The following is a 25,979-nucleotide window of genomic DNA, read 5'->3' on the forward strand; positions in this document are numbered from 1 at the left end:
TGATGAAAAGTGAGGACCTAAAACCTAGATTACTCTATCCAGCAAAGCTGTCATGTAGAATGGAAGGATAAAGTGCTTCCCAAACATGGTAAAGCTAAAGGAGTTCACCATCACCAAACCATTATTACATGAAATGTTAAAGGGAGTTATTTAAGAAAAAGAAGATCAAAACTATGAATATTAAAAATGTAATAAATTCACAACTATCAACAACTGAATCTAAAAAAAAAACTAACTAAGCAAACAACCAGAATAGGAACAGAATCATAGGTATGGAGATCATTTGGAAGGTTATCAGCCAGGAGGGGGAAGGAGGTAATGGGGAAAAGGTACAGGGAATAAGAAGCATAAATGGTAGGTAAAAAATAGACAGGGGGGATGTTAAGAATAATATAGGAAATGGGGAAGCCAAAGAACTTGTATGCATGATCCACGGACATGACCTAAGGGGGCAATAGCTGGAGGGAAGGGGTTATATGGGGACGAGGGGGGCAAAAGGGGGAAAAATGGGACAGCCATAATAACATAATCAATAACATATACTTAAAAATAAAATAATAATGAAAATAATAAACTCAGTGAAATCAATTCTCATTGTCTGGTTGAAGATTTGGGGACAGCAGGGAGCTTGCAGTAGCTGTGGAAGATTTTCCCCAGATATGTTACTCTGTTGATTTGTTATTACAGGAATTACTTGGACTTTGCTCCATGAGATGGATTATCAGAAATACATTTCTGTTAGACACGACTACATACTTCTTCCCGAGGATGCTCTCACCAACACAACTCGACTTCGCTGGTGGCAGCCTTTTGTGATCAGCAATGGACTTGTGGTCTCTGGGGTGGAACGTGCTCAGTGGGCCCTAGACAACATTTTGATTGGTGGGGCAGAAATCAATCCCAGTCAACTGGTTGACACTTTTGATGATGGTAAGAAATAAGACATTGAACAGTCTTTCCTGTGAGCCATTTGTCTGTTTATGTCTTTGGATGAATTACTACATGAAAACCCTTTAGAAGAGTGCCCAGCATGTACTGAGTGCTCAACAAATGTTACCTATTGTTTTTCCCAGTGGTTTATAAATCTTCAAGGTTGGTGGCTTGTTGAAATGTCAACTGAGAATTTCATAAGCCCTGTTAGAGACAAAATGTCCAGCTCTAAATATAATTTACAGTTTCAGTACCCCAAAATAACTTTAGTTTCTTTAGGAATTTCTGTACTGCAAAGATATACATTGCATTGGTTTAAGAGCATACCAAGAATAATTTTGCAATGGTGAAAATTATACAGACTAGCAATAGTATTTTAAAAGTTGGTGAATAATTATAGTACTAGCACTTAATAATCTTTTCTATATTTGACTTTCTTATCCTGGATTCATATTTATACCAATTAAATAAAATAAAAATAAATCCTACAGGGCAAGCAAAAAGCTAGAGCATAGGCATTCAAGTAATTCAGCCACAAGCTAGTGAGTTCAACAGAATAGCATACCATATTACTTCCTATTTACCTTAACAGAAGGTGCTTCCCATGAGGAAAACTGGAGTTTTTACCCTAATGCAGTAAGGACAGCAGGATTCTGTGGCAATCCATCTTTCCACCTCTACTGGCCAAATAAAAAGAAAGACAAGACCCACAATGTGCTCTCCTCCAGAGAGCTCATTATACAGCCCGGGTATATGATGCAGTTCAAGGTAAGGGGCAGTGGCTCTTCCAAACAGAGGGTGGCATTGTTTGGGGGAGAAGGTGGGGGAGAATGTTTATTTGTTCAAGAGTAAGGAAATGACTGATTTCATTTATTAAAAAAGACTATCTTATGAGTAAAAGAAATAATCTTTCACAAAGGCCTTTATCACATACGACTATTTGAGCATAGTAAAATATAAGTATACTGAGACATAGCAAGAAATGTAACCATTTTTATGCCTCTGATATGTGATCTGCAGTTCACTTTCTCAAAGCTTAGAAATAAAAAACTCAAATAGGTGCCTCTGCATACCTTTGTCTCCCTGTGTGTCTGTCTATATACCCCCCTTCTCTTATTCTACTCCTATTTCACACAGCAAGCCACTTATCTTCTTTGTTTATTCATTTTAGTATGTCTTTCCATTTTTGTCTCTGACTTCCAAACACAAACCTGTATATTAGGCCAGTTGGCACTCCCAAATCCTCAAAGATTTTAAAAGTGCTCTCGAGTCTTCTAAGTGAATATTTATTCATATAGGTGGATGCAAAGGAAGACATAGTAGGTAATTAATAGTACGAGAGAGAGAAAGATAAGGCAATATCAATTGATGTCATAATTATTGCAAAACACACTAAAAAAGAGCATTACAGAAATGCACTTCATTACTAGATTATTTTAAAGACAAACATCAGCTGTTCTAATTCCCTTATTTAAAAAGATGTGCTACGGTGATGGCTCATAGAAAGAATCCTTATTAGAAGGAATAAAAATGTATTGACAGTTCGTAGGAGAAATGAGTTCTTATTGTTTGATGGGTACACGGTTCCAGTTTTTTAAGATGGAGAACCTCTTCAGATCTGTTGGAGAAACAGTATTCACTCTTTTAATCAGCTCTATGTCAAATTCTTCTTCAGAGACTGAAGCGTGAGCAAGCTCCCCAAATAATACCAGTCCTTTAGGTTAAAGTCCCTGTTTTTACCCTAGTGGCATAGGAGATGTTCAAGGTCATATGTCATACCCAGTGTTCTGCCATCCACCATTCTAAGTCACATCCTTTAAGAGTGAAGGCTCTCACTCACTGCATCCATGCCGTGGCCCATATCAAAAAAGTCATCATGTTAGATTAAGTTGATTGGGGCCTCCTCTTTTCTGCCTCTATCAACCTTAAACTAAAGAGACTGACATTTGCTTCTCTAAGCAAATCAATGTGTTTTTTAAAGTTTGTTCCCAGAAACTTAATTTAACATATCACTAAAACCATGTTTTTTAAAGTCACCATAGACTTTCTCAATTCTGTTATGTCGAACAACTTACATCCATTCCTCACCTTTCCTTTTCTCTCTGTACCATTTAATATCCTTGTCTTTGCCCTCTCCAGCCCATGACATTCTCTTTCCCTTTGGCTTCTGGGTTCTTGCCAGTTCTCCTCTTATCTTCTTTATATCTACTTCTACCTTCTTTTTAGCTCCTTCTCTCCCTTCAGTCTTATGCATGTCAGATTTCTCAGTACTTTTCCTCAACTTTCTTCTCCCACCATAAACATTCATCCCTGGCTTCAGGTATCATATCTTTAAGACCATCTCTGAAATTGTCATAGCCAACCTTGACTCAGTCATCACAATTAATTCAGTATTTTAACAGTCTATGTACACTTCCACTCCTTTGTCTTATTTACATCTCAACTCAACATGTCTAACAGTGAACTTTATATCTTCCCTCCCCATACCAACTCCTCTTTCTGATTTTTCCGTTTCCATTAATGGTACTACCTTTCACATTTTCACCAGTTTTAAATGTTAAGTGGTCTTTGGTTTTTCACTTTTCACTTTTCACATTTAATCATTCACTGCATCCTTTACATTTAATCATTCACTGTTACCAACTCCATTCTGGCCCTAAAAAATCAAGTTCATTAACTAGCCTTTCTGCCTCCTCTCCTTCTCTCCCACCTGTCTTCAACAGCACATCCATATCTGTCTTCAGAAAGCACAGCTCTAAGCACATCATTCCACTGCTCATAGTCTTTAATGACTCCTCATTGCCAAATGAAGTTGAACACCTTAGATTACACCTCATGGTTTACCAAACTCGGTCCTTCTTCTACTTAAATGTTTTTCCCCTACCTCTACCTTTCTCACTCTTCCCATGCTTCAGGAGCAACTCATATGTACCCTACTTGATGAATTTTTAAATTAAAATACATTTGACATATAACATGTAAATTAAAGTTACATTACATGATACATTGATAGATGTCTATACTTGATATATTTATATACTGTAATGATTGCCATTTTAGCAATAGTTGGCACCTCTATTGTCTCACATAATTATTGTTTCTTAAATACAATCACTCCTTCTCATGAAACAGCACAACATTTTATTTGTAATTTTTTAAATTTTATTTATTTATCTTTAGAGGGGAAGGGAAGGAGAGAAGGAGAGAAGTATCAATGTATGGTTGCCTCTCATGCATCCCCTGCTGGGAACTGGTCTGCAACCCAGGCATGTGCCCTGACTGGGAATTGAACCGCGATCGTGTGTTTTGCAGGACTGCGCTCAATCCACTGAGCTATGCCAGCCAGGGCTTATTTGTAATTTTTTATGATTTCTATTTCCATTATTAGAATACACTTCATATTCTCTCTCTGAAGCCAGAGTTGATATATTCATGAGTATGTGGCCTGGAATTTTTATCACTCACCTTCTCCAGTATCCACCCTGAAATAGGACTTGATTAAGTATATGATTAGGACTTAAATTTGATTTTTTTGCTTGTTTGTTTTTTAATGTATTTTATTGATTATGCCATTACAGTTGTCCCATTCCCCCCCTTCACTCCCCTCCACCCTGCACACTCCTCCCCCACCATTCCCCCCTTTCGTTCATGTCCATGTGTCACAAGTTCTTTAGATTCTGTATTTCCCATAGTATTCCTGCCCTCCCCCCGTCTATTTTCTACCTACTGTCTATGCTATTTTCTGTACCTTCTCCCCCCTTCTCCTGCTCCCACTCCCCTGTTGCTAACCTTCCATGTGATCTTCATTTCTATGGTTCCAATCCTAATCTAGCTGTCCTCTTGGTTTGCTTTTAGGTGTGGTTGTTAATAACTGTGGGTTTGCTGTCCTTTCACTGTTCATATTGTTTATCTTCTTTTTCTTAGATAAGTCCCTTTAACATTTCATATAATAAGGGCTTTGGTGATGATGAACTCCTTAAATTTGACCTTATCTGAGAAGTACTTTATCTGCCCTTCCATGCTAAATGAAAGCTTTGCTGGATAGAGCAGTCTTGGATGTAGGTCTTTGGATTTCATGACTTGGAGTACTTCATTCCAGCCCCTTCTTGCCTGTAAGGTCTCTTTTGAGAAATCAGCTGACAGTCTGATGGGTACTCCTTTGTAGGTGACTGTCCCCCTATCTCTTGCTGCTTCTAGGATTCTCTCCTTCACTGTAATCTTGGCTAATGTAATTATGATGTGCCTTGGTGTATTCCTTCTTGGGTTCAACTTCTTTGGGACTCTCTGAGCTTCCTGGATTTCCTGGAAGTCTATTTCTTTTGCCAGACTGGGGAAGTTCTCCTTTATTATTTGTTCAAATAAGTTTTCCACTCGTGGCTGTTCCTCTTCCCCTTCTGGTACCCCTATAATTCGGATGTTGGAACATTTAAAGATGTCCTAGAGGTTCCTAAGCCTCTCCTCGTTTTTTTGAATTCTTGTTTCCTCCTTCTTCTCTGTTTGATTGTTTCTTCCTTCTGGTCCACTCCCTTGATTTGAGTCCCAGTTTCCTTTCCATCACTATTGGTTTCCTGTGCAATTCCCTTCATTTCAATCAGTTTAGCCATCATATGTTCCTCTAATTTGTGGCTAAAATCAACCAATTCTGTGAGCATCCTGATCACCAGTATTTTGAACTGTGCATCTGAAAAGCTGGCTATTTCTTGGTCACTTAGAATTATAGGCTCTGGAGTTTTGAGCTGTTCCTGAGTCATAATGTTTGGTCTGTTTGCACCTGTCATGTTTGAGGGGGTGGAGCCTTAGGTGTCCACCAGGGCCAAGCGACACAGTCGCTGGGTTGTGACACCGTATGTGGGGGCGGAGTCAGAGAGGGAAGAAAAAATGGCGCTTTGCTCCGCTCTGCTCTCTCTCAGATTTCTGTCCCTTCTGCCACTTCCCACAACAAATTGGGCCCCTCCAGTGCTGGTTCCCGGGTGTGTGGGCCCATGTACTCTCCAGGACCCTGCGGGTCTCTCCAACAAACTCTCTGTGGGCGTGGTAGCCTCTCCCAGCCCCTTGACCCAGAGAAAGTCTTTTCAGTTGGTGCTTTAAAGCTCTAATTCCTGTCACTGGGGCCCTAGCCTGCAGGGTCTGTCTCACTGTTCGATCCTTCACTTGGTTTATCTGCCCGAAAATGTGTGACTGCAGTCAGCCAGCCGTCCTGCGCCCTCACTGGGTCTGCCCATCGCCACCCCATGCCTGGAATCCACCAACTGCCTCTGCCTCAGCTCCTGGGTTGGTTGGACCAAACGGCCTTTCCAGTCCAACCCTCTCTGCCACTGACTCCGCCCCTCTTACCAGTCTGGCTGAGTGGATCATTGTTGTCGGACTTATGTACAGTTCAATTTTCACTGTTTTAGCTGCATCTTTGTCTCTCAAACTTAGCTGTCTTTAAATTTAGTTGTGGGAGGGGGCACAGTTTTTCCACCTATGCCTCCATCTTGGCCAGAAGATCTGATTAGGACTTAAATTTGAATCACCAAATTTTTATAGTATTTGTGCATTATTGATTATTCTAATAATTAATCACATATAATATGGAAAGCTTTTATTCATTTAGAAATAAAAGAACCCAAATAATAAATATTAAGTCATTAAAAATTGCTATTTTTTGCCCTGGCTGGTGTAGCTCAGTGGATTGAGCGCGGGCCTGCGACCCAGAGGATCGCGGTTCGATTCCCAGCCAGGGCACATGCCTGGGTTGCAGGCTGGTTCTCTGCAGGCCAACTCCCAGCAGGGGGCACATGAAAGGCAACCATACATTGATATTTCTCTCCCTCTCTCCTTCCTCTCTGAAGATAAATAAATAAAATCTAAAAAAAAAAAAGAGGCAACCACACATTAATGCTTCTCTCCCTCTCTTTCTTAAAAAAAAAAATTGCTATTTTTAACTATAAATAAAAATAGTAGCATCAAGGATTAGGGTATCAGTGAAAATATTTTGAACCTGTAATACTTTGAGTTTCTTTCCATTAATCCATTAATTCTCCAAATGTTATTTTCCTTTTGGCTAATTTACATTCTCCAAATTCATGATTAATGTGTTATACTAATTAAGTAAATAGGAATAGTACTTTTTTAACCTTAATTCTCACCTTCATGCATGATTGCACATCTTTAGCTGAAATCAAAAGAATGGTGTCTGGGAGGCCTCTTTGCAAATGCTTCTATGAATATTTTTTGACTATTGATCAGAGTCATGATGAAGACAGATGGGATTTCTAATTAATGATAGACATTATTTAATCTGCCTGATACATACTGATTGTTTATGTTTGTTTTAGATTGTAGTGGGCTGTGAAGCCACGACTTGTGGTGACCCTCATTCTGTACTGCTGGAGTACACTAAGGATGCAAGGTTCGTGAAAAAAATTTTGCATTTCCTCCAAAATTGAATACACACTTCAAATGGTTGTCTACTTTTAAGGCAACTGTTTACAAAAGAACAATATTTTGTATTCAAAGTGTCAGTTCATCTCTGGCTGGGTGACTCAGTTGGGTGGAGGGCTGTCCTGTACACCAAAAGGTTCCAGGTTCAATTCCTGGACAGAGCACATACAGGAGGCAGCCAATCAGTGTTTCTCTCTCACATCAATGTTTCTCTCTCTCTTTACCCCTCTCTAAAATTAATAATAAAAAATATCCTCAGGTGAGGATTTTTAAAAAGTCAGTTCATGTGTATTTCACATGTGCAAATTTAATTCACATAAAATCTACATGTCTTATTTTTTACTTTTTCTTTAAACCAAGAAAAATCTATACTCATACAAATTTTGCATTTTAAAAAGTGAGACACTACCTTGTCATCAAAGTAGAACTCTCCTTTATTCATCTTACTCATTTTCAACCAACGTTAACAAATTTTTTTAAATATTTTATTTATTTATCTTTAGAGAGGAAGGGAAGGAGAGAGGGAGAGAAATATCAATGTGTGATTGCCTCTCATGTGTCCCCTGCTGGGAACTGGCCTGCAAACCAGGCATGTGCCCTGACTGGGAATCAAACCGCAATCATGTGGTTCACAGGCTCGTGCTCAATCCACTGAGCTATACCAGCCAGGGCTGTTAACAAAAATTTAAGTCAGTGAAAGATCTGAATATGCTTCCGCCAGGGTCACATCTCCAAAAGCATAATAGCTATGTCAAAGAAAGTCCAACACAGTGCAGTTACCTTCTTATGCTGTTAATGGGCCTGTCTACCACCACCACTTTTAGAAGTGAATTATAGTGAGTTAAGTTTGGTAAGAGAGAATTCTGTCAGTGGACCCCAGGTATGTTTTTGTTAACAGCATCTGTAGGAGGAAGCCATTAGGATACAGCACCATGGATGACTTCATTCTATTTCCTGTGAATATATTCATTTACTTGTAAAGAGTTAGAATATATCTGTGTGAAATTATTTTCAACTTTTCTTTTTATTATCTGTAATTATAACTGTATATAGGAAATAGGAAAATCACATTAAAATATCTTTATTTAACACAAACCCAAAGCATTATGTTCACATTAGACAGGTCATATATTTATCTTAAGAGTTGTCTAGTGCAACCTCTTTGGTTTCTGCAGGTCTGATTCCTGGCAGCTTGTTCAGAGCCAATGCCTCCCCTCCTCTTCAAACAGCATTGGCTGTTCCCCCTTCCAGTTCCATGAAGCCACTATCTACAATGCTGTCAATAGCTCGAGCTGGAAGAGAATCACCATTCAGCTGCCTGATCATGTCTCTTCCAGGTAGGCTGCACACTAAGGTAAACTTTGCAGAATTTTCTGGCAATCTCTACAGAGATCATATAGCGACCTGAGAACAATTGATAAAATGAGGCTGGAGTTTTAGTTGCAGCCCTAGTACCCTGTCCCCTCTTCTGTTCTTCCTCTCATCATGTCCCCAGAAGAAACTGGAAGAAATAGAGTCATGTTTGTAAATGACTCATAGATCTCAAATTTTCTTTTGACTAAATACCACAGCACATGCCAAACTCAATCACAGGCCCCAAATCACAGATCCCAAAGACCTGGAGCTGACACCATATCTGCCCCAGTGTTCTGTGATCCCAAGGGCTGTGCTCATGCCAGACACAAACGCCCTCTGGCGTGTGCAGTGTCAGTTGGGTTATGAAAAGATGCAAGGTAAACATAATGGAGTACAGTCTTCCTAGAACAGCATTCATTTTACTCAAAGATTTAGAAAATTATGTATCTCTGTAGGAAAAATGGGCACAGATTAATTACAGAACAGCATAGGAAATCACATACAATTTTCGGGGAAGGCAAAAGTTTCCAAAATAGCATTTTGGGGTGTACTCCCCAAGTCTGAGGAGTACACATCCATTCTCCTCTGCCAGTTAGTGCTTGAAGGAGAAGTTTGGGAAGCCCTTTTCCCAGAAATAGTCCCCATTCCCAGGGCTAGAGGCTGGACACAGCCATGGGAAATAACAACCTACTGAATCTCCCTTGCTCTCTGTGGGACTTTCAGTGCAACACAGTTCCGCTGGATCCAGAAGGGGGAAGAAACTGAGAAGCAAAGCTGGGCAATTGACCATGTGTACATTGGAGAGGCTTGCCCCAAGCTCTGCAGTGGACATGGATACTGTACCACTGGCGCCATCTGCATCTGTGATGAGAGTTTCCAAGGTCTGGATCCTAGACTGCCTTTTCTAATACAGGAAAGCATGAGGTTCTCCTTATCTCAGTGTGAATGCAAAGGCCACTAGGGATTTGGGATAGATGACATACTCTTTGATCACAAAGTTATTGGCTTTGGGATGGATTTTCAAGGACAGTTTAATGCCACATTCCTTGAGGTATTTTTAATGCAGATTTTATCTATTCAGGAATTCTGTAGTCCCTCACATTCCCCACCTTCCATATAACTGCCTACCCTCACCCCTGCTGCCCACACTTCCATTTCTGGGCCTCTCTCCTTCCTGACCTAGCTGCCAACGGCAGCTTCTCTCCCAGATACTCTCCCAACAGCAGCTGCCACTACCATCCCAAAATGTAGCTGACAACTCAAGATGTTCTGTTTCACTAGTCACTCTGTCACCAAAAAATCCTTTGTGACAAGAAAGAAAAGAGAGAGAGAGAGAGAGAGAGAAAGAAAGAAAGAACGGAAGGAAGGGAGGGAGGAAGGAAGGGAGGGAAGAAAGGAAGGGAGGAAGGAAGGAAGAAAAAAGTTTTCAGTGCTTGGGTTTCTAGGAGCTGTGTATACATAGGGTAGAGAATCTACTCAACTCCTGACATAGGAAATTGCTCTGTCAGCCTGTTAGGAGGCCTGCAGCCCTGCGTTCCTCCAAGGCGATGTTTGTAACAGGTCTCTGCCTCTATTGTTACAAAGCTCACTTTACATAATTACCATTGTATTCTCAGACTATCTTATTCTCAGAGCCTACCTCTTGGCATATAGCAATGCTCGACAAATCTCTTTTGAATGAATTCTTACATTGTCTCTTGCTTTACTATTTACACAGTATCTACCAATCATTCAGCAGAGTCATTTACTGTTTATGGTATTCCCCAAAAATAGCTAATATAATTATTCCCACTTTACAGGTAAAAAAATAAAACTGAGACAGGGAGGTTAAGTGGCTTGCCCAAGATCACAGAAAGTTAAGTGTCAGAATGAAGATTGGTGCTCAGGTGGTTCTTTCCAGTCAGCCTCACTGTCTCTCACAGTTCTGTGACTTACACAAAGGGACAGAATTATGCAATTTCCCAAGTATACAGTGAAAGAATCCTTAGATTTGTATTCTGGAGCAGAATCTGGTTAGATTTCTTAGTCGATGCTACTTCCTTTCCTGCAAATGAAATGAGTGTGATTAATGTAGACTGCTTCATATCTCTGATCTTAGAAATTACCTAATAGGCATCTTTTTCCCCTGGTCTCATTACTGCTGAGACTGGCTGGGTCTGTCTGTGTATCAGCTGGAGAATTTGATCTTTAGGCAAATGAACAAATCAGATGTCTCACAAGAAGTCCTAGATCTCTGGAGTTTTCCCTCTCCCTGATGCGGCAGATCTCTCTAACCTTTTGATTTTAAACTATTGTGGACATTCAGGAAAGTTGGCTGTTCAGGTAAATCAAAGGGAAACACAAGCATACACACACTTGCTAATGTAGCATCTTAGTTAAATGTCAGTGTTTCAGCTCAGTGGTCTCTGAGAGATGCTTCCAGTTCATTCATTATGCATTTATTTATCCCAGCTTCATTACTGAGTATCATATGTGCTGAGTATTATGCTAGATGCTAGAGTCCAATAAGAAACAAAGTACAGATTCTGCTCTCAAGAATCCTGGAGTATAGAGCTAGAAGGACAAGAACAGGATTTTTCTCATTTTCTGCTACAAAATCATGCTAGGGAAAAAGATATTAGGTTGGCTTCTCATGCCAAGGTGAGACCTCCCTACTGAGACCTATCATTGGTAAACATGCAGCCCCGGCCAGATGCTATAGTATTTAAGTAACAGATTTACATGAGCAAGAAGTATTTAGCAACTACATTTTTTAGTAAACACTGACTCAGAGATGATGGGATTTAATTCAACAATGTTAACCAGTAATTGCAAAATAAAGGAAAACATTTATTTCAAGGAGTTTATACCTGCTTGGTATTTTGTCATTCTTGCAGTTACAACAATGGATTAAATCTAAAATCCAATACTTGTCCTTAATGATTCTGCTGGATAATTCAGCTCTCTGCAGCTAATCTGTGCGGTTATTTCCTTCCCTCCAGGCGATGATTGCTCCATTTTTAGTCACGACCTTCCCAGTTATATTAAGGATAATTTTGAGTCAGCGAGAGTCACTGAGGCAAACTGGGAGACCATCCAAGGCGGAGTGATAGGAAGTGGCTGTGGGCAGCTGGCACCCTATGCTCATGGAGACTCGCTCTATTTCAATGGCTGTCAAATAAGGCAGGCTGCCACCAAACCTCTGGACCTCACTCGTGCAAGGTAACACAACTCCTGTGGCATCGTTCAGACATACGCTCTCTGTCAGACGCGACCATGAACTAATGCACAGGCATCACTGAGCAGTGGAAAGCTAAGCGTCATTTGAATTTGGTCTGAGGAAGCAGTATGCTTTCACAACCCAGAATTATGCTTTGCTTCCATTTATTACAGCATACCCTTATATTTCTTCACATATACAAAGTAATGGTGACATAGGAATAAGCTTAGAGAAATGACCAAATAAAAAAGTTGGTAAGTGTGTCAAATCAACCCATTTGTACACCTTAAACTTACACAATGATTTATATCAATTATATCTCAATAAAGTTGAAAAAAGTAAAATAATAAGTTGGTTGTGGATAACCTATATAGGTAATTTAATAGTGACCATTTGCAAGCATATAAATATAAATGTATGTGAGAGGTAGATTTGCAGTCACACAAACATGTTATCTATATCCAGCATATGTAGTTTAATGGATAGAAGTGGAACATGGATGATGGATGAGAACGTGAAAAATTTGCATGCTGTAGGAGCTACATATTAATGCAGAATACAGTGAACAGAGACTGTAAATTGACTAGGAAAGTGACAAAAAAGAGACTCCGGGAAGGTTGGCTTTCCTACCTGCCCCTCCCTGCCCTTCCCAGCTTGGCCGCTTAGCCAATGCAACACACAGCTTTTTGTCTGTAAAATTCAAGAAGAGATTCCAAGGTTCTTTGAAGACTGCAAAGTGCTGGGTTAGAATATTACCTGAATGCTGAAAAGTGTTCAGTAGCTATGAATATATTTGAGAATTAGGATATGGTTAATAAAAGTGTAGATGTTTTCAAATATTTGGAAAAGATTAGTAATATATTTTCAGAGGCAGAAAGGCAGGTTTGGAGGCCTTCAATATGATAAACAATTAAAATATAATAAAATGAATTTTTATATGGTAACCATGAAGATGCCAAAAGATGTGTCTCTCCATCCCATTTTTTCCTATGAAAAAGATGTGCTTAGAGACAACTGGACATTCTCATTGATTTCATATAGAGCTACACTATATGCTTAGTTAACACTATACATCATCTTGTATAAGCAACTTTGTTTTAAATTAATTTATGCACTTACAAATTTTAAGTCTAGTGCTTTATTTGACCACCTCCCCTACATGAGATTACTCTATTCATCACTGAAGCTAGGTCTCCTATGTTTAAAACTGTGTCTTCTACAGGCAAAAATACCTGTAAAAAGCAAAAGCACACATCAAAAAAGAGCAGGTGTGGTCCAGAGCCTATGTGTCTAACTCAGTGTTCCCTCTGCTCTGCTCTCCAGGCACCCTTTCCTAAAATAGGCATGATGACTTATCCATTGGTGCACCTGTGTAGATGCTATCCACCTTGGAGCTATCATATTTGTAAAAAACTATGTAGCATAAACATTGTGGTTTTACTCCTCATTCTCTCATGTCCTGTGCTGTCCTTTGGCCCGTGATACTTTTCAGAGAACAGAAGGTGTTTCAGGTGAAATACTCTAACAAGATTTCTAGCGTCATGAAAAAGAGGACAGACCTTTGAGAGTCAGAATTGTTTCTTTGTGTAGACAACCAGCCTTTGCACTCTGGCTGATGTGGCTCAGTTGGGTTGGTGTCACCATGCAAATCAAAAGGTCACCAGTGCAGTTCCTGGTTGGGACACATGCCTGGCAACTCATCAGTGTTCTCTCTCACATCAGTGTTTCTCTCCCTCGCTTTCCCCCTCTCTTCCCCTCTCTCTAAAAACAAAAATAAAAATAAAATTTTTAAAAAGCCAGCCTTTTGCAGGTTACTTTTCATATGTATACTGTAAAATAGAATATAAACATATTTTACTACTAATCAGATTTAGTCATAAGACTGATTGCTTCTGTTTTTACTATATTATGAACTAGGGAATTGTGGACTTTAGGAATAAGAATTATTTTTAAATTAGAAAGTATAACTCCTTTAACACTTCCTAACTCTTGTTTAAAGATGATTCTCCCTATGTTTTTCAGCAAAATCATGTTTGTGTTGCAAATTGGGAGCACTTCTCAGACAGACAGCTGCAACAGCGACCTGAGCGGCCCCCACGCAGTGGACAAGGCTGTGCTGCTGCAGTACAGTGTCAACAACGGGATCACCTGGCACGTCATTGCGCAGCACCAGCCCAAGGACTTCATGCAGGCTCAGAGAGTGTCTTACAACATCCCCCTGTAAGTGGCCCGAGTAGAGAGAGGCTGCCTCACACAAGATCCCTGAGAATCAGAGTTTGAGCTAGAAGTTTGGTGAAGTTACTGGATCTACACTACAAGCATAGGTAGTGACACAACCAAGACTAACCCTGATCTCCGAAGTCATGTTACTGTTTCCTATAAGAACAACAGGCAAAATACCCTAACCAGTATTTCTAGTCATTTAGAAACCAACATTTCTTATTTTATTTTTTGGGGGGAGTGAAAATAATTTTTTTATTTTTTATTGCTAACATTATTACAGGTGTCTCCTTTTGTGACCCCATGGAAGGACCAGGAGATTATTATGCTCAGTGAAATAAGCCAGTCAGAGAAAGACAAATACCATATGATTTCACTTATATGTGGAATCTAATGAACAAATAAACTGATGAACAGAATGAAAGCAGAGGCATGAACTTATGGAACAGATTGACAGCTGTCAGAGGGGAGGCAGGAGGGGGGACTGGATGAAACAAGGTGAAGGAATTAGCCAAAGAACATACATGCATGACCCAGAGACACAGACAACAGTGTGGTGATGTCAAAGGTGGTGGGGGGATTGAAAACATCATTTTAAACTTTCTGCTGGGTACACTTATGGAAAATTTTGTGAAGATAGGCAATTATGTTGTTTTTGGTTAGTTTTTTGTCACTTTTGTGCCCCTTGCTTATAATATAGCACAGTGCCCACACAGGAGGCACATCATGTTTGTTGACTGAAAGTGTGGCTCTTCTCTGTACTGGTGGAGCAAGGGGAATAAGGAAGCGAGATGTACAAGTATCCCAAGTCCTTGAGTAGCCAATAAAATTTAATGCTGGTGAGGAGAGTACTATGACCTAAGCAAATCTGAATTCCATACCCAAAGTTTTGTTGATTTAGATGGACCTATTATATTTGAAGTTTGGAAATCATGTACCAGAAAGTTCTCTGTTTTCCTCTGTTTACTCTGTCCTTCTATCTGTGACCTAGGGAGGCACGGATGAAAGGAGTTTTATTGCGCTGGTGGCAACCACGCCACAATGGAACAGGTCATGATCAATGGGCTTTGGACCATGTGGAGGTCGTCCTGTGAGTATCTGATTCATAGCACCCTATGTTCATTTTAGAAAGGTTTGAAGTTCCTTTGATACGGCATGCTCCTTAATTCAGTGAGAACTGTTCCTGAAGAGATGCCCTCGGGACTTTGGCTTATACTCTTTGGCAACTGCAATCTATAACTCAAGTCAATGTGAAGTAATAAAGCCCTGAATGTAATTTGATGTACCTTAGAAAACTCAGTTACCAAAAGATTGACTTAAGGATTTGACAATATTAGTTAAATTGGATCAAACATAAGTCTCCAGACAAATGGGAAACAATGCCTTTGCCAGAGCTGGCTGCCTTATAAAATGGAATGACATCCTGAAAAGGGAATGGGTCTGTATTGGTTAATCTGAAGAGTGTTACTAGTTAATGTACCCAATTACAAACACCTGTTTCAGCCACAGATGTCTGAGGCATTCTTCCATTAATGACATGTTTAGAACAAAGTATTTGCAGTTTCAAACTCCTCCTGACCAGTCCCAGCACCTAACAAGTAAAGGGCGCTCCCCTTTAATTTCTCCCGTACAATAAGATTGGCACCACCCTCACCTAGCCGGTTGACTGTTCCACAGAGAGATGACTTGCTTTTTCTCTGACAATCTAGTTCCTGTAGAACTGGAAAGCTTGTGTCTCGACGGGTTCGGACTGGTGGCTCCGAGTGGTTGGCAAGGAGAGGCGACTCTTCTCGGTAGATAGGTCCAATGTTCATTCTGCTTACCAAATCAGCCTCTTGGCTGATTTCAGTCATTTTGAAAGCAAATTTAAACAATTAATTGGTAGGAAAACTACCAGCTTTGTTTTCTTTCAATCATAGCCATGAGCTGAATTTTTCAGTCTTGAGTTGGCCCTTGTCTTAGTTTCACTGAGGCACCTGCTTGCATGGCATCCATATCAATCCCAAATCCAAGAGCAACCCGGTCCCTACACAAGCCCCCACTGCGCGCTCTGCTGCTTTGGACAACTTGCTGGGCTCTGCCTCCACAAGACAAAGTTGAAGTTTAAAATAAAAGTCCAGAATCACTTGAATCTATATATGAGGCTGATGTTTTACTTCAATATTGATTTCCTCAGGCTACATTAATCCAGGAGAATGGAATAACCTGGTTCCTAAAGTGAATAAATATATGGTAAGGCCAGAGAGAGAGAGATCCAAATAAACCAAAAACACTCCCTAGAGCCATTCTACCCTGGCTGCTTCTTCTTTAGAGCAGTACTTCCCAATCTGACTGAATCCCTCAGGAGCTTTGGAAGCGTCAGCTAATGTCCCAAGGACCAGGCCCACCCCTACGGATGACTTGATTTAAATTGATCTGAAATGGGCCCTGAGCATCAGTCTTTTTTAAAGCACTTCAGATGATACTAATAAACTGGTTGAGAATCAAATTTTAAGTCAATATTCACTTTATATCTTTCAAGTCTCTTGCCAAGACAGTTTACATTAGTGGGCTCCTGTGCCTGGCAAAGCATTACCACCTCCTATGGAAACTTCAAAACTTAACAGTCCTCAGACGAAGGCAGGATGCTAACACTGCCCTGCGGTAGACCTGACAGTGCTTAGTGTAGCACATGTTTGAGCAGATACTTCTGCCACCCAGCCGAGCAATTGCAGTTATCTGTTTAGAACTTCAGAGGTATGTCATCACTATAAGTCCCTCCCCTGGACTACAGTTAAAGAGTAGGTGGGGTCATAAGTGCAAATATGCTCCCCTGGTATGAAATAACTTCTTTACAACTAAGAAGCAGAACTCTGTTCTCTGCTCTGCTCCCTGTTGACCTGATGCCCTCGAGGCCCTCAGAACACCAGCTTCACCACACAACTCCCAAAGAAGCCTTCTGGAATACCTGGTGTTGGTATTAATTTTTATAAGCAGCTACCAGCATCATGATATTATTACATGAATCAAGTTCAGATTATATGAAATCTATCACACTGATTATACCTGTTGTTTCTGGTATTTTTCTGGGGCAATCTGTATTTGTAAAGACTTCACTTTCATTCCAGCTCCAGAATTTTAATCCTTGGAAGAATTTTTAACTTACCAGGCATCTCTCTGCTTTTATTCTACAATATCATCTCAAACTGTCAGGACATGAATACATTTCAAATGATGAAAGAGCACTGCCACGTGTCACTGCTGCATGATAGGAGTTGTAGTCAGTATCTTTTTTCAGTGAGCAATTTAAATATTGTAACTTCCTATATACTACCATATAAGTTTATTTATATATTACTCACATAGCTTTAAAAGCAGATGTTACCTCTTTAATGGCAATTCAAAAATTTGTTAAAATTAAAGGACTTTATTTTTTTCTCTTTTGGAGAGAAATACTTCATGAAGCTGAGTTCAATAAATGAGTTGTTTAAAAAGTTCAATACAAAGAATACATACTTTCAGAAATATGTTTTTGATGTTTTGCTCTTGCCTTAGGGGTTGACTTTTTTATGCCACTGTATCTTTCAAAGTATTTCTTTTCAGAAGAGTCACAAAGAGTTTTAAAGCACTCACTAATTAATGTGCCCTTGGTAGCTATACAAAATAATCACTCTAATTCATTGTTTTATGAGCTTCAAATTTAAAAAAAATGAAAATTCCAGAGAATTTAGAAAAATTAAAATGAAATTAAATAATAATGACTATTATCTGCTTTCATTATACTGATAATAAAATATAATAATTTACCAGAGTGTCTTTCAGCCAAATGAGGCACAGAGAAGCTAGCCAAGGTTCATGTCACAGTTCACAATATTACTAATCATAGCTTTGCTACTACAGGTGTGTATTTAGAAATAAAAAGGTGACTACTCCCAGAAATTCCTATTAATTCAAAATAGCATCTCCATTCACTATATTTTTATACGATAACATTTAATTGTATAAACTAGTAATGTTAACCTCTCAGGTGTGGAGGAGAGAGGAGGAGACTGAGGTCCATATCTAAAGAGATACAAGCCCTACTTAACTGAACATACTAATATGTTTTTGCAACTAATGGTTGGGGTATACATTTTTTAAATGTATTTCCTGTTCTGAGTGAAGACTGGCCCTAACCTAGCTTTATTGCCACAGTGTCACTTTTGTGCATGTGCACTCAGGACACATGCTAAAAATCCCTAGCAGGAAAAACTGGTCACGCATGGTATCTTGGATTTAACCTCAGCACTGCCCGTATTTAACTTAACCAAGAAGACACATGAATTTGGTGAGAACAAATTTAGTACTTTTGTAAGTATTTCAAGGTTTAGGAATTCACCCTAAATGAACAAGAGATATATGTTTTTAATTTAATGACTTAGTTTTAAAATACTCCCTGCAAAGGGATTTGAGTTTCATAAATGTGGATGTACAGAATGACAAGCCCCCACCAGAGAGATAAAAACCACCATTTAGCATTTAACAAGCAGAGTAACTTATGTTTCATGCTTGTTTGAGAGTATAATCTTCCCACTCTGATGTTTTTCAGTAAAACCTGTCCATGAAAAGCACTTTGTGTGATTAAGCCCTGCTAATCTGCCGTAGAACAGATGAACTAAACCGACAGATCACTCTTGTCCAGCCTCACTAGCTTACCAAAAAGTCTCGTTCTGCAAAGTCTGAATGATGTAGCATAACACAATCATTGACAATCAAGTGTCAGAAACCTAATTTCTCTGAATTCATTTGCTAGTATAGAACATATGTTTTTCAGTAAATGTTGTGAATACATTTGGGCAGATCCCTCACAAGATCCATGCTGGTGAGGTTCTTCTTAGGATAAAAGAGACTTCTTTGTCTTCATTTCTTTTGTTGGGCACTCATACTTCTATCCTAAGAATCTCCTTCACCAAACTATGCATTTCATTTCCACATCACATTTCCTGTGTATGTGTCTAAGTCACACACTGTCATGTGTATAATGGAGTGGGCCAATTTTTGCATGTATACCTTGAAAGCAAATTGCTCAGTAAACAGCCTGTGTGAATTGATTTACAAAAAATTAAATTATTACCACATTTACTGGAAATTGAAAACCAATATTTTACTAACTATGGCCTTAAATGCATTATCAGATTTTAATTATATGTGTTCCATCATGACCATCTCTTTATGCTATTCATTATCAAGATACTGTCACATTTTTGGCACAAATGATTTATGGAGATGAGATTACATTTGTTGCAAAGCATATTCGTCCTTTATTAAATTTGTTATCTAATATAGAGGACTTCTATATTCTTAAAATCCCATCCTTAATATATTCAGGAATAAGTATTCTCTAAAATGTAAATAATTTAAAAATCAGATGATAAAATTAATGGTAGTTATTAAGCCAGTAATTTTCTATTTATACTCTATATGCAACATTTATGCCAAATATAGTACTATAGCTACATGTACCTTGACCTATGGTTATGAGCAAATATTGCATGTTGCATTACATTGAAAAGTTAAATATCTGTATTATTAGGTATAGAGGAATAAGGAATAACATCTTTAATTTTTATTTTCAAAAGAGATGAAAAATCCTATATTGCGTCTAAACCTGATCAGACTTTTATGACTAATCACAGTGCTGCATGTATTGAAAGGCATTTTTTAACTTGTGTTATATTTCATTATTTGCTGTCATTGGTTTTCCACTAGAGTAAGGTAAGTCCTCTTACCAATTCTGAGGTATGTTTACTGATAGTTTCCTCACTGTACCTGCATTAACTAAGAAGTTTTGTTGAAGAGCTTTGCAGTTGAAAAAACTATGAAAACACAGTTATAGATGATATTGAGATATACAGGAGTGTTTGAGACCTATATCATGTAAATGCAGAGTCCAGCCAAATCGTGACAGTTCTCAATTGTACACAATATTGGGCACAGTGGCACAGACAGGAGTGCTACTCAGCACTCATTCAGGGGGAAGCAGCTGGACACCATGCCTGGGACGGACTGTATTAGGTGCTCTAGAAGTGGTCACAGTTCATACATTTGTTACGAAGGGAGAGTGAAAACAGGAATGTGTGCAAAAGAGCTAGGTGTCTGATTAAATGTGATGTCTTTTAAAAGATTGATCTGCTGCAGATGTTGAAGGGGGCCTTACTTCTCAATTCTATTCTAAGTTAATAAATGAATTGGCATAAGGGAGTGGATTTATCCATAATATTTGTAAATTCTAGATTTTATCCTTAAGTATGATTGGCCTTCTTTAACATATATATACATTTGTTCTCTAATGGAGATACTTAGGGAAAAAAGTAAAATGGTTATCATTTATTAAACATTTGCATATTATGCTGCATTTTCATTTAATCCTTGCAACTCCCTGCAATATGCATTATCATATATTCTTTTTTTTAAGATTTTATTTATTTATTTATCTTTAGAGGGGAAGGAGAGGGAGAGAAACATCAATGTATGGTTGCCTTTCGTGCGTCCCCTGCTGGGAGTTGGCCTGCAGGGAACCTGCCTGCAACCCAGGCAATGTGCCCTGACTGGGAATGGAACCGCGATCATCTGGTTCGCAGGCCCGTGCTCAATCCACTGAGCTACACCAGCCAGGGCCATTATCATATATTCTCATTTAGCAGAGGAAAGGGATATGAAATCTTTAAATTTATGAGCTGGAGGAGCCCACACCTATATTCCTGTCATCTTCCTGAAAATGCATGGCCCTGAAGGTAGAGTATGCAGCATCCTCTCTGCAGGCGAGTCACATGGATTAGCTCCGATAGCAGTGTTCCATCCTGCAGTCACCCATCTTTCTCTGAAAGACATAGCAGTCTTCTGGATTCTTATGCCTGCACTTATATGCAATGTTATTTATTGGATCATATGCTCTGATGATAAATAAATTAGTTACTAGTTAGTAAAAATGCCTAAATTTCTATGAGTTCAAATTATATCTCCCAAGACTCTCCCATTTCCTATAGAGTATGTTAAAAATCAATTGAATTTTATATAATAATAAGTGACCTAAGATAGTGGCTCCAGTGAAGAGTAACAGTTCAAAAGAGCAGAGTCACCAGTTCTTAAAAGATCTTGCAATATCCATATTTCCTATGCAGAAATAGACAAGCATTTTATAATCTCATATGCCAAGTCCTCAACCTCCCTACTTGGTCATGGAAATCTAAGTTAACATTTCCAAGAAGCCATTGGTGGTCATCCTCCCTTCTTTCAATGACTTACTCATAATGAGAGAATTTTTAAATGGGCCTAGTTCTATCCTTAGCCAAAGCAAATTCATGTCAAGTAGCATAATTGATATGCCTTGGTGACTATTATCTGCTTTCATTATACTGATAATAAAAATTACTTTCCCTATAATTGCAGTGAAGAAATAAATCTTTAAAATTCTATCAAACTTATTATTATTTTGGTTACAACATTATAACTATTGATCTATATCCATTTATATGTATCAAAACCAAAAATAGGCTCACATATCTGCTCCACACAGAAAGTAAACATGATATCTTCAAACTTATTTGTGCCGAGCCCTGTAAGTTGGACAGTTTAGAAGCCTCAATCATAACCATATCAGTTTGTTAAATGGCCCCACGGCCATTGTGGTACGCATTGTGGAACAGCATTGTGGTACAGCTTGCCATGGTGCTTCATTTTCAAAAGCTTATGGGCTGGAAAAGCTTGCTTCATTAGATTCCAACTTGACTCCAAAGATATTTATGTTTTACATGAGAAATCATTAGTCAGTTTTAAGGATGCTTCGAAAACATGGCCATTTTTAATGTGAGTACATAAACACCAGGCATCTACTGCAAACATCTACAACAAATGCTGTGCGCACACCAACACTCACAAAGTTCTAAAGATATGCTGCTGATATGTAAATCTATTTAAAATTAAAAGGTATCCAGTAAATCAAAATGCCCCTAAATTAGATATAAGCTTCCATACTGGGAGATAGTCAAGGTATCAATGATGTAAAACATGTTAATATGTGTTTTTCTCACATAAAAATGGAGAATTTAAATTAATTCATAATAAATAGTTATAGGGAGAAGTTGCCTTAAAGACATTAAATATGCACATCAACTTTAATTTAAATTAAATGTTCTTATGTTTCATTGATATAACTAAATATTTTGAGTGTTCTGAGTTTATCTTTTTTCATGTAAAATATTTTAATTGTTTTAAATTCTCTTCGAGTACCTTTTATCTTTAAACATGTTTGCAACAGAATAATTTTCATTGCTTTAACTTTGCAATTATTCCTTATAGTTAAAGAGTAATGATTTACAACAGGAATCCAATCAGTAAGTCATCAAAAGTTCAACAAACATGCCTTGACCACCCACCGGTGAGGCAGAAGGCTCAAGGTTGTGGTGTGGGGGTGGGGAGTTGGGGGACAGGCTGCTATAGAAGTTTAGTTGTGAGGAGCCAAGATGTGGACACAAGTGATCTCCATTCAAAGCAGAAAATAAGCACTATTGAGAGTTCAAGGTAGAGGGGAAATCAATTCTGGAGGATATGAGCAATAAATAAAGGTAATACTTGAAAAAATTGTATAAATTTAGAAAGTGACATTGGGGATTGGCAACCGAGGCAGATGAAGTTCAAGGTGAATATGGATAGAGCATTCTGTGTAGAGATGTAGTGGAAGAAAGACTGGAAAAAGAGAATAAGATTAAATGTGTAGAGGACTTGAAATATCTGGTTAAATTGACTTAGATGTTGCTTCACAGACAAAAGGATTATGAATGTTTTTTAACAAGGTAAAGCAATTTGAGGGAATGTTACTGAAACTTGTGTGCCAAAGCCCGCTGCATGGATTTGCAGTTACAAAATAGTCACAGGGATATATAGTACAGCATAGGGAATATAGTCAGTAATATTGGAATAATAACTATGAATGGTGCCAGGTGGGCACTAGGCTTATAAGGATGATTACCTCATAAGTTATATAAATGTCTAACCACTATTGTGTACACCTGAAACTAATATAACATTGGAGGTAAACTGTAATTGAAATTCTTTTAAAAGAAACAGGCATTTGGGAGGTCCTGCCAAGTAGCAGTTTAGAAAGAGACCAACGGGCACCTGCTCTCCAACTCCCTGGCACACTCTGCATTCCTACAAATGAGTAGAACATTAGCCAATTTTAAAAAATCCACTGCATGTGTATGTGGGAAGATACACACACACGAATACAAGTACACATCTTAGTATGTCGCTGTTTCTTTTCAGTGGTGTTTGATGAGGAAAGACAATAAGGAGGCTAGTTTAGGAGCCTCTGTAGGAGCTCAGGGAAAAGCAAATAGGTGGCCTACAGGGCTGGTGGGAGGTCAGTGCCAGTCTGAATATTTTGAGACTAAAGAGGTAACAGGATTCTTTCTCCTGATACTTGCTGGAGGGAGGCAGTGGAATCCAACAATCAGGAAAAAACTCATTTCTTCATTTGCCTTGAGCTGCATACAGTAGCAATATCAAGCTGATTCAGCTAACAAGTTTGTTTTTCCTTTGTTTGTTTTTGATTTTTAAGTTTTCAGTGAAAACGTTTGCTAAAGGAATCAAATTGTGTGTCTTACCTGTTAAAGATGTATTTAAATAAGGTCATGGGTAACAGCACACATTGTCTCTCGAGTGAAATTCAGCCAAGCAGGTGTTTTCAGAAAAAGTTCAAGAATAAAATTAAAGATCCCCAAACAGTTTCAGTCCACTTTTGCTATGAATAACGAGAATTTGCCACTTTTTCCTCGTTTGGAGCTCATGCATCAATCGAAGGGATTTTTTCAATGCCAAAAGCAGTGAATACAAGTGCCAGCCTTCTGTCCTGGGATAGTAATGTTCTTATGACCTGTTAACCTTGAAAATTTCCAAATAATATCAGGGTTACTTAGGACTTAGATTGTACTTTCAATGATTGGACTTACATGCTCTTTCTCCTTTCCCTCTCGGCCTCTGTCCTTTCTGATTTTGACAGCACCCGCAAACAAAATTACATGATGAATTTTTCACGGCAACATGGGCTCAGGCACTTCTACAACAGAAGACGAAGGTCACTTAGACGATACCCATGAAGCATCAAAATGTTATTTTTCCTCTCAACATGTGACATGTTGATTTTCATTCTTTTACATCTCTCACTGCATATGATATCAGGAAATTTCTGTGGAGGACTCAGCGATAACTGAAAGCCCTTCTCACAACCAAGTGTATACCACTTTCCCACACTGTGAACTAATGATAAGTGACTTATTTTCTCACTAGTAAATGTCTTCATGTTGATGTGTCTGTGAAAATTGTGATCTGTTGTAATATCAGTTGCAGTGGCAGTATTGAAAATAAATAGTTTAACAGAAAAAAGTTGAAGCACAAAAATTTAAGAGATTTTATGTTTAAAATGGCATTTAGCAGTATTTACCATTCGTGGTCACAAAGCTATTTAAGTGGACTGTATTTCAGCTGTCATGTTTTATATGATTAAATTATCAATGTCCTTTTGTGCATTCTCTTCTACAGTATAACACATAGATGCTGTATTTACTTGTTATGTTGCAATATTTGCTGCTGAATTTCAGGCTATTATATTCTACAGAAAATTCATTGAAATACCTACTCAAGAAGATAGTTGTAAAGATATTGTATCTCCTTTAATATACTCCTTAAAATGTGTGTTGGTTTAGCATTGTTTTGTGGATAAGAAAAATGCTCGACCTTGAAATATTTTCTACTTAAAAATTGTGGATGAAAACCCTGTCTCCCACCAGGGAGTTCCCATTTCCTGTCTGAAGATTTTTTTTCAAGTGTTCTGTGGCTGATTTACTAACAGTAACTGCCATCCTGTGTCTGTGATAACAGAGTGATTTGTAAAACAGTGGATGTTTTCATTGTGTTCTCTTTGTGGATTGTTTTTCCCTGCAGGTCATACTCATACTTTTTGATGATGTTGTACCAACACCAGCAACATTATAATGGACCTGTAGCCCTGAACTCTTTATTAACTTAACTAAAAGGTTGCACTCTAGGGTGGACCAAGCTAAAGCCCATGATTAAATAAAAAATTATATCCAAAAGCCATTTGAAGCTCATTTGTCTTTCTTCATTCTTCATTCAATTTTATATCGGGTTTGTAAGCCCGGTCAGGTTTGCGAAGAACATTGTCAAATATACTTACTGGTGTTTTGTTTTATCATTGAGAATAACAATTATAACTTTCAATTTAGCCATTTTTCCCTTATTCAAGTTTCCTATTAATCACTCAGTAATTACACTAAGAAAAGCCAATAGAGAGTTCTGAAAACCTTACTTAACTCCTGAGGACCTTTTTAGCTGCTAGCACAGTGCCTGGCTCTTAATAAGCACTCATGCACACTCATCAGCAAATGTCCACTGAGTGCTTGCTCTGTGCAAGGCACTGTGGTAAGTGTTGAGGGTAAAAATAGTGACTGAGACATTCTCTTTTTTTTAGCATCTACAAAATAAAAAGTATGTCAATACTGTTGAATTTGTTAACTTCCCAAAGGATTTTTTAAAAACCTAGGTAATAGAGCAGGAAATGGCAATAGGGTTTCTCATTGAAGAGAGAAACAATGAAAGATGATCTCTCTGAGAATTTAGTTAAACTTTATTTTGAGCCTAGGATCTAATCCATTGTGAATCATTGCCTTGGAGATACAAGGCCTTCCTTTTTTCTGCTGAATCAAACATATGATATATTTGATAATTTGGTGCAGTATTTGGCCCCAAAATGTTTATAACTATCATATCTCAATTGTTGAGTCTCCTTTATTGGTTCAAATTGACTGTTGTT

General features: G+C 38.4%; 1 protein-coding gene across 2 annotated transcripts in view; it reads left to right on the top strand.

Annotated features, from left to right (window-relative positions):
• The window catches only part of RELN (reelin), a 577,463-nt gene extending 552,217 nt beyond the window's left edge, over positions 1–25,246 (top strand). Inside the window, exons 56-65 of one of the 2 annotated variants that reach the window (XM_037057079.1) lie at positions 688–930; positions 1,523–1,698; positions 7,251–7,324; positions 8,532–8,693; positions 9,436–9,593; positions 11,694–11,913; positions 13,934–14,131; positions 15,123–15,221; positions 19,859–19,864; positions 24,150–25,246. In XM_037057079.1, coding sequence (XP_036912974.1) covers positions 688–930; positions 1,523–1,698; positions 7,251–7,324; positions 8,532–8,693; positions 9,436–9,593; positions 11,694–11,913; positions 13,934–14,131; positions 15,123–15,221; positions 19,859–19,864; positions 24,150–24,246 — 1,433 coding nt within the window. In that variant the 3' untranslated portion in view covers positions 24,247–25,246. The remainder of the gene's footprint in view (positions 1–687; positions 931–1,522; positions 1,699–7,250; positions 7,325–8,531; positions 8,694–9,435; positions 9,594–11,693; positions 11,914–13,933; positions 14,132–15,122; positions 15,222–19,858; positions 19,865–24,149) is intronic. The other variant, XM_037057081.1, reaches the window with a different exon arrangement.
• Positions 25,247–25,979: the final 733 nt, after the last annotated feature.

Source organism: Sturnira hondurensis, unplaced genomic scaffold (genome assembly GCF_014824575.4).
Source record: "Sturnira hondurensis isolate 20B ecotype Veracruz unplaced genomic scaffold, ASM1482457v3 Scaffold0009314, whole genome shotgun sequence".
NCBI lineage: Eukaryota > Metazoa > Chordata > Mammalia > Chiroptera > Phyllostomidae > Sturnira > Sturnira hondurensis.